The following is a 19250-nucleotide window of genomic DNA, read 5'->3' on the forward strand; positions in this document are numbered from 1 at the left end:
AATTTTGAAAATACCATTTACTGTTGCTGTTTAGAAGTTATCTATAAGTGTGACTGGGTTTCCTTTAGAGGTAATTAGTATTTTCTTTCTCCATTCTTTTAAGATCTCTTTATCTTTGATGTTTTGCAGTTTGACTACAATATATCTAGCTGTGAATTTTTTGTTGTTTAGTCTTCTTGGAATTTGTTATGCTTCCCAAATCTGTAGATTTGTGTTTTGTACCACTTCTGGAAAACTCTCATCATTATCTTTAAATATTGTTTCTCTCATTCTCACTAGTCTTTGCACATAGAATTACAATAGGTTATATTAGCATTAGGTGATGATGATGATGATGAAGGAGCAGGAGGAGGAAGAAGAGGGGGAGGAAAAAGAGAAGAATGTGAAGGCGATTTCATTCATTCGTCACACATTCGAGACCTCACTGTGAGCTTCAGCGTCCAAGGTGCTATAAAACTTGCACTATTGCAGAGTGACAACGCCATTCCTGCCCATCTCCCCCAATTCACTGCAAACACTAGCCCTGTCTGGGCTCCCCGGGCGGCTCCTCCGGGGACTTCAGGCCCCGCCCCGCCCCCGCCCCCGCCCCCGCCCCCGCCCCGTCCCGCCCCCGCCCCCGCCCCCGCCCCCGCCCCGCCCCGCCCCGCCAGGGGTTGCTCCGCGGGCCACGTGGTCCGGCGTCTTCGCGCAGGCGGCTTCCAATGCCGCTGCTTCCGGGTTGGCAGCAGCTGGTGGCGGTGGCGGCCAAAGAGGTGAAGTCAGGGCGGCGCAGGAACCGCAGCCTCAGGCCCCACGGAGCTGAAGACCCGGGAGGGTCCGGCGCGGGTGCGCCCGCCAGGCTGCTGGGTGGGGCGGCCGCGACCCGGGCCTCGCCGGGCCTCCAGAGAGGTAGGTCCTCCCGAACCCACGGTCCGTGGGCGCGGGACCTGCGGCCGCGTCGACCCCTCCCCAGCGGTCCGCTTCCGGGTCCGGACCGGGACGGGAGGGCCTCCCCCGCTCCCAGCTCTGAGGGCCCCCGGCCCCGGGAATCGTCAGCTCGCCGCTCCTCGCCGCGCGCCAGCCTTGGACGATCCACGCCGCCCTTCCCAGGCGAGGCTCCGTGCGCCCCACGTTATTATTTAATTGCGGCCACTCCAAAATTCACGTCACACGTGTACATTTTCTTCGCCCTTTTCATATTTGTTTTCGCAGAACAAAATGGCTAATAGTATGGGAAATCGAGATGTTAGTTCTCATTCTGATATTTGTACAACTATGGAAAGTTAGTGCTGGGAAGGACTTGAAGGATGGTTGTCCCAATGCCTTCATTTTGCAGAGGAGAAAATAGACCCTAAGAGGTAACGTGGAGGTTGGAAATTCACGCAGCCAGGTAATGGTACAACAGGGGTGAGAACCCAAAGCTAAGTTTTAAATGTACTTTTTAAAGTGGTAAGTGGTACATTGCAGTGAATAGTGTGAAGTTATAGTAGGTTCTTTGGGGCTGGGATTAACTTTGTTAGTCAATGCTTCCTCTTCAGTCATTTTCTTATTTCAGGCTTAATCCTTGGCTTCTAAAGAAAATGGCAGAAACATCATCAGAGCCTTCGGGGCAGCTTGTTGTACACTCAGACACTCACAGTGACACTGTCCTGGCCAGTTTTGAGGATCAGAGGAAGAAAGGCTTTCTCTGTGACATTACTCTAATCGTGGAGAATGTGCATTTCCGGGCCCACAAAGCCTTACTGGCTGCCAGTAGCGAATACTTCTCCATGATGTTTGCTGAAGAGGGGGAGATTGGCCAGTCCATTTATATGCTGGAAGGCATGGTAGCCGACACATTTGGTATCCTGCTGGAATTTATTTACACAGGTTGTCTGCAGGCCAGTGAGAAAAGCACAGAACAAATTCTGGCTACTGCTCAGTTCTTAAAAGTCTATGACCTGGTAAAGGCTTACACAGACTTTCAAAATAACCATAGCTCCCCAAAGCCAACGACTTTGAACACGGCTGGTGTTCCAGTGGTTGTTATTTCTAATAAGAAAAATGATCCTCCAAAGCGGAAACGGGGAAGACCAAGAAAAGTCAACAGTTTGCAGGACGGGAAATCAGAACTTGCTGCAGAGGAAGAAATACAGCTGAGAGTGAACAATTCAGTTCAGAACAGACAAAACTTTGTGGTTAAAGAGGGAGAAAATGGGGTACCGAATGAACAGATTCCTGCAAAAGAAATGGACGAGTCCGAGCCTGCTTGTGACCCAGGGAGAGGGGAAGGAATGCCCGCTGAAAAAGATGAGAACTGTGATCCTAAGACCCAGGATGGGCAGGACCACCAGACTCGGTTCAGCAAGCGGAGGATTCAGAGATCCATCAAACTTAAAGATTACAAACTTGTTGGGGATGAAGATGATCAGAGTTCCACCAAGCGGGTCTGTGGAAGGAGAAAGCGCCCCGTCGGCCATGAGGCCCGTTGTAAAGACTGTGGCAAAGTCTTCAAGTATAATCACTTTTTAGCAATCCACCAGAGGAGCCACACAGGTAATTATGCTTTCACAGCTTATTGGAATGTGTTTTGGAACGGTAATGATAATAATAGCTTTCATTTATTGTGCAATGTCTAGGTAATGGCATTGTAATAAAGCTTTTATACATGTGAGATAGGTAATGTTATCCCCATTGCACAAACAAAAAGACCAAGTCCTGGAAAGCCTAAGTGACTTGCTCAGGTCATCCATTTATTGACAGAGCTGAAGCCAGGTAGCTGGATTCCAGAACCCCTCTTCTTATTTGGAGGTGTTGGTTCAAGGCTGTAATGTCCAGGTATCAAGCTCTAGCCAAATTCTGCTTTCTGACTCTTGAACATTCCTCATCTTGACCATAGCTATACTTTTGCCCAGGTCTGTCTGGACAGCTTTCTGACTCAACGGTACAGCTATAAATGTCTTCTTTTTGGTCCCTCTAGCCCAACACTGGCCAAGAGGCCCTTCTGTGATGATGGAAATGTCATCATCATCAGGTATAGTGCTGTCCAGTGTGGTAGCCACTAGCGACATGTGGATTTTGAGCTTGACATGTGGTGAGTGTGACTGAGGAACTGAAATTTTTATTTTAAGTAATTTAAATGGCTACCATATTGGATAGTGCAGCCCTCACCAGAAATCCCTTCCTTGTTTGAACCCTCTCTTATACACTTAACTCACTCTGCTTTGGGATCGATTGTACTTACCACTTAAATACTCCTCAACTTAATTGTAAGCTTACGTACAGGGACTGGTGCTTAAGCCTGCTGTCATCCAGTAGCTGCTGTCATCTGACCCAATAGCAGCACTGTGGTGCTGAACCTGGCTGCACCTTAGAATCACCTAGGGAACTTTTAAAACCTACCAGTGCCTGAGCCCCTACCCCAGAGCTTCTGATTTATTTGTCTGGAGCCTTTGTGGTTTTTAAAAAATAGGTGAAAGCCCTGAATTCCGGTTCTTTGAACAAAGTAGACACTTGAGAAATATTTGTTGAACTGTAATAGAGCATAGTTTAAAGAATTAACTAGTTCTACAAGATTTGTCAAGGAAAAGAGCATGTAGGATCTTCCTTTTTGACCCCAGTATTCTGAAATTTTGCAGTGAAGCACTTTAGTAGATCTGTTTTCTTCCATTAGGTGGATACCAGTAGATCAGTACAGTCTAGAAACTCATATTTTTCAGTTCCAGAAAGTTTTCTTGAATTCTTTCATAGATGATTTCTCCCCTCCATTTTCTCTGCTCCCTCTTTCTGGAACTCCTGCTATTTGGTTGTTGCACCTCCTGGACCCATCCTATAACTTCCTTATCTTTTCTCCTGTTTCCCATCACTTTTTGCTGTACTTTCTGCGAGATTTACATTTATTCTTTCAGCCCTTATGGTTTTTCTATTTCTTCTCATATTTTTTTACTTGTAGATACTCTTTTTCTTTCCCTCTGTGTTCCTTTTTTTTATTAGAGTCCTTTTTTTGTTTCACAATGTAATATCTTACCTCTGTGAGCATGTTAATAACATTTACTTATTTATTAGGCTTTAACACTTTCCTCACCTTGGGCAGTCTCTGTTTTCTGCAAGTTGCCTTTTCTCTTCTTGCTTGTTTGGACATCTGTTTCAACTATTAGAGGCCTTCCTTGAATGGTGACTTTAAAAATAAAATCATAATCATGTAAAAATGGAAACTGTGGGTGTGGCGGGGGCCTATAAACACTGGCCTTGCTGCAGGTGGCGTGGCTGGCCCCCACTTCCTTGCTAATGTTCGCTTACCTTGAGCTCTTCACATTCCAGGCAAAGACTCTCCACTCTCCCTCCTGAAGGCTATAGGCCTGGCTGCCAGTGTCTAGAGCGGGAAAGGGAAGAAGGCTGGAAAGAGTATCCAACATAAACTGACCTGCTCTCCGGGTGGTCATCCCACTCCACTATGCTGGGAGACCTCTAATCCCTGGACTCCCAGTCCAGAGACCTTTTGTTTTTTTTACCCTCTGCAGAGAACAGTCTCCATCTTCTGTTAGGGACAGGGCCAGTCTCCTGGCTCTGGAACAGGAAACTGGATCTGAGGCGTCTAACTACCTTTGAAATAGACTGTCATTTACCCTCCTTACCCCCATTTTTAGACATAACAGCTGTCATTAATTCCTGAGCCTTATGGAGGCTCTGTCTTAAAAATTACGTTGTATCTTAGCACTCCTCGCTTCTGGCCTCAGATTTATCGATTCCAGCTTGCAAAATTTTATTGCTGATGCTGTGTCTCCTGTTCATTGGCCTTTTCGATGTGTGCCTGTTAAGAGTCATCCCTTCATTGTCTTTAATTTGGGAAGAAACAGAAAGATGTGCAGATTCTTGCTTACTCCAATTTTCTGGGGCTCTTATTCCAGGGGAGCGACCTTTCAAGTGTAATGAGTGTGGGAAAGGCTTTACCCAGAAGCACTCCCTGCAGGTCCACACCCGGATCCACACCGGCGAGCGGCCATACACCTGCACTGTGTGTAGCAAGGCTCTCACCACCAAGCACTCGCTGCTGGAGCACATGAGCCTGCACTCAGGTAGTCGGGCTTGCACTGGAGGGTTAACCACCACCAGATTTCTGTTTCCGGGGTGGGCATTGTCATGATCTAAATGGTCTCAGTCTGGTGTCATTTCCCGTATAGTATCATTGAAAGGCAGAATTACGCGTCTGTCAGAATGTAGTATTAGAGTTCTGCACAGCGTTGAGCCTTAAGGTTGGGCTTATAAACAGGATGCTGGGAGGTCACTGTGCAAACGTGTTTTGTTTAACCACCAGAGTTTAGAATTATTTTACTTTGGATACTTTTGGGGGAAACTTAAATTCTCCAGTTCTAACCCAGTCTCCACCACTCTCTATTGCCTTGCGTACCTTTGCACAGGTTTGTTACTGTGGCAGACTGAAGTCATTGGATTTATAGACAAGTCACTTGTATGATTCGTAGAAAAAGGCCTTCTAGGTCTTTATACTTCTTGCATGTTTTTGTGTTTTGTTTTTTTATTGGCAGGACAGAAGTCTTTTACCTGTGATCAGTGTGGAAAATATTTCAGTCAGAAAAGACAACTAAAGAGCCATTACCGCGTTCATACAGGTACAATAAAGTGAGACAAAATTTGGATTGGTCGGGGAGAAATGGCAAATACAAGTTATTTCTGAAACATTAGGTTTATGTTGTGGAAGATAAATGAGTATTTAGGGAAAAGTCTTAAAAAGCAATGTAAATGAGATGTTCTTGTGTTATTCTCACTATCATGTGATTTGTTTTTAACTTTATGCTACAGTTTGATGCCACACACAGAAACCATATAGAATTGGTATCTTTCAAAAGTGCCACTTGACCAAGAGGGCGCCAGTGGATTGGTCGTTAATCGTGCCTGGACAGAGATGTCACCACCCCGTAGCTGTCTGTCCAGGCTGTCTGCAACCTGGTTGCAGCCATTGGCCGTTTTTCTTTCCTGCTAACTGATAAGATAACTGATAAGAAATGAATGGGGGGTTGGCAGCATCACTTGAGATTAACTGGCCACCGTCATACCAGTGCTTAAAGGGAAAAAGGATATTATATTTGGGGAACTCTTTTATAGCTGTCTTTGGGAAGCAGTAAGTTGCATAGGAAAATACTGTTACCAAGTTATTAAAATAATATATTGTTTTTATTAAAGTACCATATTGAAAGTGATTATTTTTCAGGGAAGTGCTTTAACAGAAATCACTGAAGAAATGCAGGGAGAGCATATATGCACTGACACTTTTTTTATTGTTGCGACAAGGCCACTCATTACCAGAATGCAGCCACTGCCATCGCAAATTCATGGACGTGTCTCAGCTAAAGAAACATCTACGAACACACACAGGTAAAACTCTACCTCATCCTTCCTTTCTAGTGTGCTTCATGTTTTCACGAGAGTCAGGAATGAAGTTCTCGGAGTCCCCTCCTGACTGTGTTTATTGTAAATTGGGTGGGAATTTTATAAGTAGATCATGTAAAAGTCTGAGGCAGAATGTTGTCAACATCTGTGGGGAAATCACATCTCTGTAGATTAGCAAAACGGAGATTACTTAGCACTATTCATACAGGGGAATTTATCTAATACACAAAATAGTACAAGTCTGTGTCTGGTTCTGTGTTTTACTCTTAATTTACTTCAGCACTGAGGATTATCAAGATAATTTTTTTAGAAAAGGAAGGAAAATGAAACACCGTGGTAACATAGGCACTGAGGACTTTCCACTTTCTCTCCTGGAACCAGTACTTACAATGTAAGCATTGCCACCTCCAGAAAAATGAGCTTCAGGGTTAAAGAGGAAGCAGGATTGATTCAGTCAAGTCACATTCTGCGTTTGAGATCAGAAAAGTTAAAATGGGGACCTTTTAGACCTTGGAGTAAGGAGCATTTCAAAATAAACCTGGAGGCCTGCCCAGTGGCTCAGGAGTGCTGTGCTCCTAACGCAAGGTCCCTGGTTCGATTCCCACATGGGCCAGTGAGCTGCACCCTCTACAGCTAAGATTGTGAACGACAGCTCTCCTTGGAGCTGGGCTGCCATGAGCGGCCATGAGCATGAGTGGCTGGCAGCCATCACGAACTGCCATGGGCTTCTGTGTGCTGCCGTGGGCTACCGTGTGCTGCCATGAGCGGCCGGTGGCCTGTGTGAGTGGCCGGTGGCCTGTGTGAGTGGCCGTGAGCAGCCGACCTACAACTGGCAACCGACTGCCTCAGCCAGGGTGGGGGGGAACGCAAGGCTCATAATACTAACATGGGCCAGGGAGCCGTGTCCTACACCAACTAGACAACGGCCTGAACCAGAGTGGAAGGGACAGGCGGGGTGGGGTGGGGGGGAAGTGAATAGACCTGTTAGATTTTCTAAGAAAAATACTCTAATATAGTTAATTATGTAATGATTTTGCTAAATTATCTACTAAAATTATATGTCAGATTGGTTTATGTTGCTCTGGACATTTTTTTCAAAAATGCAAGTTTTTTTCCTTAAAGTATCTTGCTTTTTTTAAAGTAAATGTCTGCTAGGGTATGAGTTTAATGAAGATGAATCTCTGTATACAATCTTTCTACAGACATTATCATAAATAACTTGTGTGAAATTTAATTCATCCACTGAACACATATTTACTGGGTACCAGACGCTGTTCTAGGACCTGAAGAAACAGCAGTGAGTGAGCTGCACAGAGCCCCTGCTCTTGAGGGGCTGACATTGGAACAGGGCAAAGGGAAAACTGTGTAACGTGTTAGGTGAGGGGAAGTGCAATGAAGAACTAACTGTAGAGGAAGGGGACCGGGGCAGGAAGGAGAGCTGTCCTTTTACGTGGGGACTTGTCTGGAAGGCCTCGCTGACAAATGCCATGGGGAGTGAGCGAGCCACTGTCCAGGAGAAGAGCTTTCCAGGCAGGGGGAGCAGTAGGCACAAAACCTGAGACAGGAACGTTTCTGACGTGCCAGAGAAATGCCAGGAGGCAGAAGTGGCCGAGGCAGAGCCAGGGAGTGGGTGTAGGAAGGAACGGGGTAGGCGGATGTCAGAGACCGTTGGTGTCCGTGTACGGCCAGGGTTCTCCACCTCGCTGTGTGCTGCAGTCACCAGAGAAGCTTTAAAAAAGAAAAGGCCTGGTTTTTACCCCAGAGATCCTGATTGAATTGACCTGAGGTAGGCCCTTGGAACTGGTATTTTAAAAAGTTTCCTAGGCAATTCTAATCAACACTCAGGCTTAAGAACTTTTGAGGCCACAGTAAAGACTTTGGGTTTGATTCTGAGTGAGGTGACCTTAACAAGAGGAGTGACATGATATGACTTAGCATTTTAATAGGATCGCTCCCGCCACCATCTGGGGTGGGGTGAGGCAGGGGTGCAGGCACCCATGAGAAGGGTGGAAGGATCCATAGGAAGCTATTGTGACAAGGGCTTGGCACAGTGTGGTAGCAGTGGAAGTGGTAATGAATGTCCAACTCTGGATATATTCGGAAGGAACTGTCCGCGTGATTTGCTCATGATTGGATGTGAGGGTGAGAGAAAGGGGAGGCAGAGGAAATGGGAAGGATGAAAAACGGGGAGACTGCAGGAGGAATAAATCAAGAGTTCTATTTTGGACATGTGGGGTCTGAGATATCTATTTGACATCAAGTGCAGATGTGGAGGAGGCCGTTGAATATTTGAGTCTGGATTTCATGGGAGACGTGCGAGCACAGAGACAAATTTACATGCTTCCACATCTACCTGTAAGTAGCAGCTGTGAAGAGCATGCCTAGTGAGGGGTGGCAGTGGAGGAGAGCCGAGGCACCTTGGACTGTAAGGTATTGGTGAGGCTTCTGGTCTTCATGAGGCCTTGAAATGGGGTAAAAGGGAACAGAAGTTCTTTCTCCATAATCCCAGCAAACTCTTCTCCACTCTCTACTTTGAGGAGAAGCAGAAGAGGGAAGTGGAAAATATTTGGTGGGTGAAAAAACAAGCGAAAGGGACTCTGTGAAGTGGTTCACATGACTTAGAAATAAATCAAACCCATAAAAAATTGGGCGCTGAGGGTAGGGGTTATGGCCCACCTGTCTCTAGCACAGAAAATGTGCAGTGTTGTTGCAAGGAGTTGACATGCCACGTCCCTGGGCCTCAGGCAGGGTGGAAGGTGGAGGGGAAGGCTGCCTGGCAGAGTTGGCACTCACCTCTGCAGGTAGTGGTGTGAACAGCCCTTAACTGGCAGGTCAGGCTGAGGGGGCCAGGTCAGGAAGCACTAGTTGCAACAGAGGGGCCACACGCAGTGGGAAAAACCAAGACTGTCATCTCTTAGCTCTTTAAGGATAAGACCGTCACTGGGTTAAATGCCCTGTGCCAAACCCAAGCAGTCAGAGATAAGTAAGAAATGCTGTTTTCCCTAAGAGGGCATTTTCAGTGAGGGAGTTGGATGTGTTTTAAAATTGAGGCAGGAAAAAAAAATAAAATTGAGGCAGAACATCAGACAGACGGGCAGTGCTGGTGATGTTGCTGCAGCTTGGGTTCTCGTACCTGGAGCCAGTCAGGTTTACAGGAACCGAGCCAGGCCAAGCCAATCACATGAGCAATAAGCCAGCAAATGTATTAACTTAAAGGGACTACGCCTTTCTATTGCCCACAGTACTGCCTTCCTGACATGAGTGTACCTGAAAACCAAGTTAGTGATCAGAAGATTGCTTGGTGACCTGGGGGCAAGTTCAGGGAATTGGCCCAGGCCATGGAGAAGCCTGGTGAGTGACCTCTGACCCCGCAGTACAGTCCTAGCCCTCCAGTGTCCCTGTCCCTTGCATGGTGTTACATAAACACTAATTCTGCCCACTAGGCTCCCACTTACATGTAGATGCCCTGCCTGGTAATGCATAATCTTATTAATTAAGTCACAGCTTTCATTCACAGCCTCATTTTGTTGGTTTGGATTTGAAGCTTCCTAAATCTCCTCAGCCTTGTGTTTCCAAACCATCCATTAATGTTGCTTGTCCCCATCTTGGTGAGATCTGGAAGCCCCTCACTGTAACATACTCTTACAGAGTCCACATGTGACCTAGTAAGAGTCTCAGTACGATCCACAGTAGAGGTGTGAACATGGTAACAGAAATGATCCACTTTCCCTGGGAAGATCTGGGAAAGCATCCCAGAGGAAAGACCTGGATCTTGAAGCCCGAGGAAGTGCTGGCTGGACAAAAGAAGTGGGAAGAGGCGTTCCCAGGCAGGAACAGGGTGTGCAGAGAGATATTGAGGAGGTGAGAGGCTGGCATCCGAGGACCACAGTGAGGAAATGCCACCATGAACAGCAAAAGTGAGATTGTCAGCAAGGGTGGAGGCCGGTGCGGGGGGGACCTTTGGGCAGAAAGGAGGCGTGTTTTGATTTGTGTATTGGAAAAAAACTCAGGCAGCCCCAGGAGGATGGACAGAGTGGAAGGAGCCAGGTAGCAGGCTCCTGGGGGAAGAAAGATGCAGGCCTTTGGGTCCAGAGAGTGGAAGTAAGAGATGTATTTAAGAGAGATCTGTAGTGACTGCAAACATGACAAACTGTTCATATCGAAAATACTGAGTATCCCAGTAGAAAACTGAGCCGGAGACATGAAAGGCACATCATAGAAGACTTAGGAATAGCCCGTAGACGTATAAAATAATGTTAACTGCACTCATCATCAAAGAAAAAGAAATGTCCACTTATTTTTACCCATTACATTGGCACATATGTGAGGAAATAGGCAACTTTATGTTCTGTTGGTGGGAATATAATTTAGGAGCTTTCTGGAAAGAACTTTGGCAATGTGTGAAAAGATGCTTGCGTAAGGATATTCATAAGTAGGATTGTTTATAAGGTCTCAAGCTTAAAAACTACCACAATACCTCAGTGTCCATCAGTAAGAGATTAGTTAGGTGAATTTTGGGCAGGATGCATAGTGAAACACAGCACATACATAGTGGTGTGGCTTGATTTGACATTACAGACCAGCATGCACTGGACAATCTGTAGGGAAGGAGGAAACGTTCTTCTATGCTCCTAGGTTCTTTCAGCTGGTCTAATTATAGACATGAAACAGGTTAACAAGAGAAAATAGGCCAATTACATACATACATACATACCAGAACCCCACATACGTGAGAGGCGGAGTGACAGAAAGGGAAGATGAGGTATGTATGACATTCTGAGCCAAAGAATGAGGTAAGTTGCCTTGGGGCTTCAGAAGGGAGGAAGGTATGATAATAGAATAATAATAGCAGCTGTTCAATAATTAGAAGTTTGCCCTGCCCTGTAGATAGGTCCTAAAGAGTTATTTCTAACTAAAGAGTTATTTCCGGTGATAACTCCTATTATGGGCAAGGCCCCTAATTTAAATTCTTTAAGGGAGAAGTGAAAGTTTCTCCTTAGTCCACAGGGTCTCAGTTGCCTTCAGCTCAAAATAATTCACATACCAAGTGGCACATCCTGCGGTGTCCTGTCTGAACCCCTTCAGTCTCACCTTTGAAATTTCCTGAGAAGTTTCAGCTTCCAGAAGTTGGGTTGATAGATTGTTCCTTATCTCATTAAACCAGCCTTGTCTTAAAAATAGGTCAGTTCAGTCTAACATTTGTATCCCGCTTCAGGAGACAGTAATGCAGGTGGGCTCCCAAAGTTAGGCCTGTGGTTCGGGCAGTCAGGTATTTACTAAGAGACATCTGTGAGGCAAAGGAAAATCAGTAGTTAATAATTGGAACAGACTAGTCCTAGTTCCTGGTTCTGAAGGAACCACATTGAGAAGATTTCTAGATGTCGGGTTTGAAGCATCTTCAGATGGAGTGGAGGCGGGCAAGTGACAATCTGATAGATTTTCCTGGTCTGCATTTTGAATGTCTCGGTGATCTTTCTACAACAGGCATGGAGGTTCTCCATGTATGAGCTATTGTGGTCATTTCTCTGAAGTTTATTTCAAGTTGTCCCACTTTAGCTTGCCTGGGTTTGGGAAAAAGGCACTTTGAGTTCTCAATCATTCCAAGTCAGGAGGGAGGGAGAAAAAATTGGAAGCATTAGTTTGGAGAGTCAGTCAGATACAGGGAGGAGCTAGAAGAATTCAGGATCCAGTCCAACTTGCGAATAGGAACAAAACTTCAAAAGACAATGAACAACACTAGAATTTAATAGCCACAAAGGTGTATTACTGAAACATAATCTTTTCTCTAAAATCACCCCCATTTTTACCAAACATAGCTAAATTAAGACTAATTCGTTTGTGAGATAAGTCTAGTTTCAACAAACTCAGCCTGTTATTTAAATAGGAGCAGCAAGAACGGTAACCTATAGGCTCTTTTAAATCTATTTGTAATTTTATCAATTTTTATGTTTATTATTTCACCAGTGGGTTTTGGTATCATAGTTCATGGATTTCCCGTATCAGGGAGTCCTGGAAATTTCTCTTTTCTGTTCCCTGACTGTATTGCCTACTTTGTGTAAAAAGACTTTGGGTCCCTCGCAAGGGGTCAAGCCAAGGGACCCTGGTCCTTTTGTCAATCTTTAACTTATTTAGTTGGCCTAACTGCTGCCCCAAGGATTGCTGGTCAGGTTTTTCATTATAATTTCTGCCTTGCAGCTATTTCAGTTTCTCACAGGTAAACAGGATTTGTTTGGGGCCCTTTGATGTTGGCGGGCCAACAGGGGGAGCTTTGGTCCATCCAGCCATTGGCAGTGCTTATTACTGGTCAATCCTTCGTTTTAACTCTGTCGACATCCATTTTATTTATCCCAGTTTTTTTTAATAACCATCTAAAGACTTCCACCCTGCTGGGACTAGTCCTGTGACTTTCCTTTTGGTTTTCTTTTTGTTTCACCCCTATCAATATTTGCTTTATTCACCTATTTCTTAAAAATTTCTACCTTGTTGAGAAAAATCCCTGGACTCTCCTCTTGGCCTCTCCCATTCTCTTGTTAATTAACCTAATGTTGTTATTTGCATCTGTGAGACCTATGAGGGAAAACAGAGACTGCAAAATCGATGTTTTCCCTTTTTATTATTAAGGGAATTCTTAAGACTAGGTGCTATATTTCTTTGAATCCACTTTTAAAATTTGGTCTTTCCGTGGTACCAATAAAACAGTTGTTACGATGAGAGCTCTAAAAATTTCCGAATTTAGATGTATTTCCAATTGAAAGGATCCACCCTCTCTCTGGCCTTGACAAGTAGTATCTTAACAGTGACTCAAGCCAATAAACCTTTTTGTAGCGTAGTCAAGGGCCACACAAGTGTGTGAAGAATGCAACCCTCACAAGATCCAGAAAGTTCACTCCCAGAGTACTCCTAAGACATTAAAAAGGCAGGCAGTCAGGCAATGAAGATGAAGATGACAGAGTTGCCTCATGAAATTTCCCTGAGAGCTGGCACGGAGGGACAGAAAGACAGAGAGCTGCCTGGAATGGAATCCCCAGTCTATTTGGCTGCCAAATGCGCTCTGATAAGTACACCTGCTGGATGGCAGAGACCAAGCTCTCAAAATATAGAATAAGACAAATGACATAACACACAAAACAGTGACCATCTCTGGAAGGAAAGGATCAATAAAGATCCAGAGTACTCACACCACATAATCAAAAATTGCTAACCCCAAGGAACTAGTTCCAGAAATATTTTTTTCCTCCTAAATTTAGAAAAGGGGGGGAAAAAGGCTCTCACCATTGAACGCTGCAGGTAGAGATCTGGGAGTCTAACTTGACAAGAATTCTTACCTTTGCCGGCTCGTGCGTGAGGCCCCAGGATCCTTCTGCAGCAGCTTCTGGGTGAGCAGCGCCTGGCCAGTGAAGTATCCTGCTCACAGCACCAACTGTGAGGGAGGAAGAAACTTGCCTCTACCCTTCTAGGTCTTTTTGTCTGGCCTAACAATCAAATAGACATGAGACAGATTTGTCACCAAATTTAATTACATAGGTACATATGGGAACACCACATACGCGAGAGAGGCAGAGGCAGAAAGGGAAAATGGGGTAATAATGACATTCAGCTAAGGATGAGGTGAGGCGCCGTGGGGCTTCACAGGGGAGGGAGGTCATGCACAGGATGATAAGAAGAGCAGATATTCGGTAATTAGAAGTTTGCCCTGCCTTACAGATAGGTCATAAAGTTATTTCTTGTGACTACTCATTATGGGCAAGGCCCCCAATTTAAATCTTTAAGGGGGAGGTAAAAGAGTCTCGTGAACCCACAGGCTCTCGATTGCCTTCAGTTCAAAGCAATCCTCATGCCATGGGGAGGCCTGTTCTGAACCCCTTCAGATCTCACAGCATAGAATTGCATACTCTTGTGTACATTCACAAAGAGATGTCTGGAAAGATGTTCATTGCAGTGTTATGTAGCTCTTTCACGTGAGGGGAATTTGGAGTGGTTTTTACAAAAATACGTTGGGCTTTTTGCTATTATTCGAGTCTTTTTTGTACAGTGAACATGGGTGAATTTTAAAGAAAAACAAACCTATTTCATTCAGAGTTAAAATGTATAGAACTGAATTGCCATTGAGCATGAACACAGAGTGAACTAGAGATGTCACGTGACTGTTGGGCCAGGCCGGGGCAGGGGTTGGATGGTGCTGCTATTACCCAAAAAAGTTATTCCAGGATAGAACCGATGGTGATGGGAAATCAGCTGTGATACCCAACGAGCCCTAAGTAGTCTGTACTGTCAGGCGCTGGGGTGCAAATTTACAAGTCATCAGAGTCGGGGTGGGGTTGGTAGCATGTACTGCTGAGAAGAGGGTCTAAAAGGGAAACCCTTGAGTTACTTAAATATTTCTGTGGGCCTCCCCCTGGGTGGAACCGTGAGAGTCATATCATATCTTGGCCCCATCCTTTAATCGCTGTTGTCTAATCTCCTATAACCAACTTCCTTCTGGCCCCACTGCCACGCAAGCCCTGTCCCTTCACCTTTCTTTCCTTCCTCTCCATCTGCCTCCTGCACTTCATGGCCCAGACCTCAGCATTTCATGTCTAGACTATTAGGAGTCCCTGCCAAGTGCCACTGCCTCCAGCCCACCCTTCCCATCGTTTCTGTGTCTATTTTCTCAGTACTTTTGTCATGTTGTTCTGCTAAAAATGTCCAGAAGTTCCACAGGTCCTTTCCCAGGAATTGATGACTCTTTGTGGCCTGACTTGACCTTTTAGCTCCACCTCGGAGTAAATGCTCACTTTACACCTTAGAGTAAATCCTCACTTCGTCCACACCACGCGGTCATTTCCAACACCCAACTTCTGGTCGTACTGTTTATCCTAGTGGGGGTGGGCAGACAGATCTGTGACTCCTTATAGGCCCAGGACTGGCTTTCATGTCTGGATGGGGACCTTTAGGGTTTGCACGGGAGTATGAAATGATCTGACTGCATAAAGACAGGGAAGCAGGCGCAGAAGTGGGGAGACCCACTAGGAGGCTGCTGCAGAGAGATGCCTTTGCCCTGGACCAAAGGTGGCAGCGGAGATGGCAGGAAGTGGTCTGATTCTGGATACATTTGGAATGTAGATATCAGTGTAAATAATACGTAAGTCACCCTGGTGCACAGAGGTCCTTAGAAGGTCAGGAGCTCTGCCTAACCGAGGGGTAAGGTAGGAGAGTGGATGGTACGGGAGTCAAGGTCGTGTGTGGCTTTGTTCCCTGCATATACTCCCTTACCTCCCTGCTTCCGTTTTTAAGTTGAAAGGAAACAACCGCACCTTGTACTTTTTCTGCATCTTCTTGGCACTTAGCACACACAGTACTTAGGAACGCAGTAGGTGCTTCGTAAGTGCTTAACGCGTTCATGCTTATTAGGGATTCAAGTGGTATTTCCTTTTTTATATTGTGAAACTCGGGTGATTTTGGCTTTTTGTTTTATGTTGAATGTATATTTCTAAATATTTTCCTTTTTTTAGGTGAGAAGCCATTTACTTGTGAAATCTGTGGCAAATCTTTCACAGCAAAGAGTTCTCTTCAGACCCACATCAGAATCCATCGGTAAAGATACGTCTCACATGGAGTTCTCATTCAGCTTTGGTGTTCAGTAGGGTGACATGTGTTACCTATATAATCCTTTTCCCCAAATTATTACTGGTAGAATTTAATGTATACTTTATTATTTTTCAAAATCTTTTCAATAAAGAAATTCCTCACTTAGGTAGTATCAAGAAAACTGATTCTAGCCAGTGAAAGTTTGTATCCTTGATTTTATTTCTTGAATTTTTTGGGGGGCTAAGGGCCTAAATCGTTAGCCAAAAATAAATATGTAATGTTTTTTGAATAAATATTTTTGTTCACACAACTTACTTCAGATTGCATGTAGTAGATCTTCTGGCAGCATCACAAATAATTAGGGGCTACTCAAATTTTAATGTTGAAATTAGTCATCTGTACTTATTTGGCCATTAGAGTCAAAAAATTGGCTGTGAGAACTAAAATGAAACAAAAAAGAACTGTGTGTTTACTATGTAAATATTTACTTTCTTATCTGAAATAAGTACTAGGGAGCCATAAATTTTATTACACCTAGCCCAACCCCATCCACCACCCTTAGATACACCCCCCCCTTTTTTTTTCTTTTTTTTTTTTTTTTTAAGAATAGAAACTTACTGAGTTAGCAGGAGAACCCATGACTTAGGACTCCCGGTCTAGTTAGTTTTCCTCTATCCTTGACTGCTTCTCCCTCAATAACCAGGAGGTAATAAATAGATCTTTCTGTTTTTAATGGAACACGTATGTTTTCTTGTAGGGGAGAAAAGCCATACTCCTGCGGCATATGTGGCAAATCTTTCTCTGACTCCAGTGCCAAGAGGAGACACTGCATTCTGCACACGGGCAAGAAGCCCTTCTCCTGCCCGGAGTGCAGTCTGCAGTTCGCTCGCTTAGACAACTTGAAAGCTCACCTGAAAACCCACAGCAAAGAGAAACACGTGTCGGATGCCGGCAGCATTTCCAGCCATAATAGTGGGGAGGAGGTCAGGAATATCCTTCAGCTGCAGCCCTATCAGCTCTCTACCTCTGGAGAGCCGGAAATTCAGCTTCTTGTCACCGATTCTGTACATAACATCAATTTCATGCCTGGTCCTAGCCAAGGCATCAGCATCGTCGCCACAGACAGTTCCCAGAATGTGACCGCAGACCAGGCCGCTAACCTCACCCTGCTCGCACAGCAGCCGGAGCAACTACAGAATTTAATTCTTTCAGCCCAGCAGGAGCAAACAGAACACATTCAGAGCCTCAATATGATTGAAAGCCAGATGGAGCCCTCGCAGACTGAGCCAGTGCACGTAATCACACTCTCCAAGGAGACCTTGGAGCATCTTCACGCCCATCAGGAGCAAACAGGGGCGCTGCACTTAGCAGGTGCCTCCGATCCCGCTCAGCACCTGCAGCTGCCCCCAGAGCCTGCGCCACCACCCGGCCACCCGGTGCCCCCGCCCGCACCGCTGAGCCAGGAGCAGAGCTGACCTGGGCACCAGTCTCACTGCTCTGCTGGCCCCTTCTCCGTGAGCCAGCTATCACTGACTGTGCGCTGGAAGTCAGGCGTCCTGAAACGCGCACTCACAGATGCTTCCACAAACAGCTACCTGAGAGAGGTAATCCTTTCCGTCCAGGCAGCAAGGTGTTTGTGTCATGTCCTAAATATCATACGGATTGGGATTTCGCATTTCAGTATCGATGAGTGGTTTTTGCTTCATCTACTACATCTCGTAAAGACTTGGATGATTGTTCTTTGGGAGTATTGATTTAGACTTTTGTGTAAATACTGAATGTTCACAGCCATAGATTATGGAGTTGCTGACCTTGCCAGTTATATATTTTATTTTTATTTTTAGAGCAAAGGCAGTCATACGAGTATGTTGAATTGGGTAGAATGGTGGGTTCCACTTTCTAATTTCTCACGGGCAACACGATTGCCTCGACAAGACAAGTCAGACTTCTAGATCTCTACCTGCAGTGATGTTTGATCATCATGAAGAAGTTAGAGCTTTCTTAATTATCTTGGAATAAAAAATTTGTTCAGTGTAATTTGTGTTAAATATACTCTACTGAATTCTAATCGACCTCTGAAAATGTTGATCTGTATATTATGTCTGATAAATTTCTGAAGATGGGAACTTATTATAATCTATTTTTATTGCAAATACATTAAATCCCACAAAATGGACACATTATTTTTAAAAGTAAATATATTTTCATAATTAATCTTAAAAGTAATTTTGAGCCTCAGAGACTTACTAGCCAGCGTGTCCATAATCGTATTATTTTAAACAGTTGTCAAAAGATTACATTATGTTTGGGTTAGATTTTCCAGCCCAGCTTATTTTATTGGATACTGCTTTCTCTCAAGTAAACTAGTGGAGGATTTTTGAGAAAAGAAGGTGGGCACTAAAATACGAGTATGTAAATTAACAATGCTGGTGGAGAGTAGGGATAATCTGCCCTAAAGTTACTAGGGTACTTGTTTTCTTATTTTAGACATCTTTGATTTCCACCTGAATCAAATTAAATTTAGAGGTTAAAGTAATAGAGAATTGTTCAGGTTTGAGAGAAGATGAAAGCATTTTTTTTAGATGTTTGCCAAAATATATCTTATTATATATCATTCACAAAATTTCTAAAATGATTTATCTTGTATGTGTCAACCAAAGTAATATTAAATCAGACCTGACTAGAGCAAAGGTATAATTTTTGCAAATACAGTTAATGCCTTAAATATTATTTCAGGTTCTTGACTTAGTCATTTAAACTATGTACTTTATTCTTAAAATGCAAAGTTTTTACCGGGTTTTCAAAGCTTACTGGCCCACATTTTCTCCAGGAGATAAATAGTATTCAAGTAAATAAATACTTAAGTACTCACTGTGGATAGCTGGATCATTAGTCAGGTAATATGGTCACATGACTGTAAGTCAAGTTTAGCTTTATGACAGTCTACCTCTGCACTGTCTAAGAGAAATTTAATGTGAACCACATATGTAATTTTAAATTTCTAGCAGCCATAATCAAAACAAGAGGTGAAATTAATTTTAATAAAAGTTTATTTAATCCATTATTTGCCACATAGTATCATTTCAACATGTCATCAATACAAACATGTATTAAGATATTTTACGTCCTTTTTTGCATCCTAAGTCTTCAAAGTCTGGTGTGTCTGACACTGCACACTTGTTTCGGGTGCTAATGTGCACTGGACACACTGCATCTGTATTTAGAATTCATGCAGTTTTACAGGTGAAACTGCATATTCAGGTAGTTGCAAACATACTTTTTCAAATACCTAAAATAAGCATCAGTTTTTAAAATATATT

At 44.2% G+C, this 19250-nt stretch overlaps 1 protein-coding gene across 1 annotated transcript; it reads left to right on the plus strand.

Annotated features, from left to right (window-relative positions):
- The first annotated feature begins 663 nt into the window (after positions 1-663).
- On the plus strand, positions 664-18994 carry ZBTB24 (zinc finger and BTB domain containing 24). Its single transcript, XM_019735024.3, has 7 exons — positions 664-888; positions 1535-2514; positions 4866-5033; positions 5502-5585; positions 6265-6348; positions 15855-15936; positions 16688-18994. Exons 2-7 carry the CDS (start codon positions 1560-1562, stop codon positions 17403-17405), a joined length of 2091 nt encoding a protein of 696 aa, XP_019590583.1. The 5' UTR covers positions 664-888; positions 1535-1559; the 3' UTR covers positions 17406-18994.
- Positions 18995-19250: the final 256 nt, after the last annotated feature.

This window comes from Rhinolophus sinicus, chromosome 2 (assembly GCF_057876585.1).
Source record: "Rhinolophus sinicus isolate RSI-liver-muscle chromosome 2, RSI-T2T, whole genome shotgun sequence".
In the NCBI taxonomy this organism is placed as follows: Eukaryota; Metazoa; Chordata; class Mammalia; order Chiroptera; family Rhinolophidae; genus Rhinolophus; species Rhinolophus sinicus.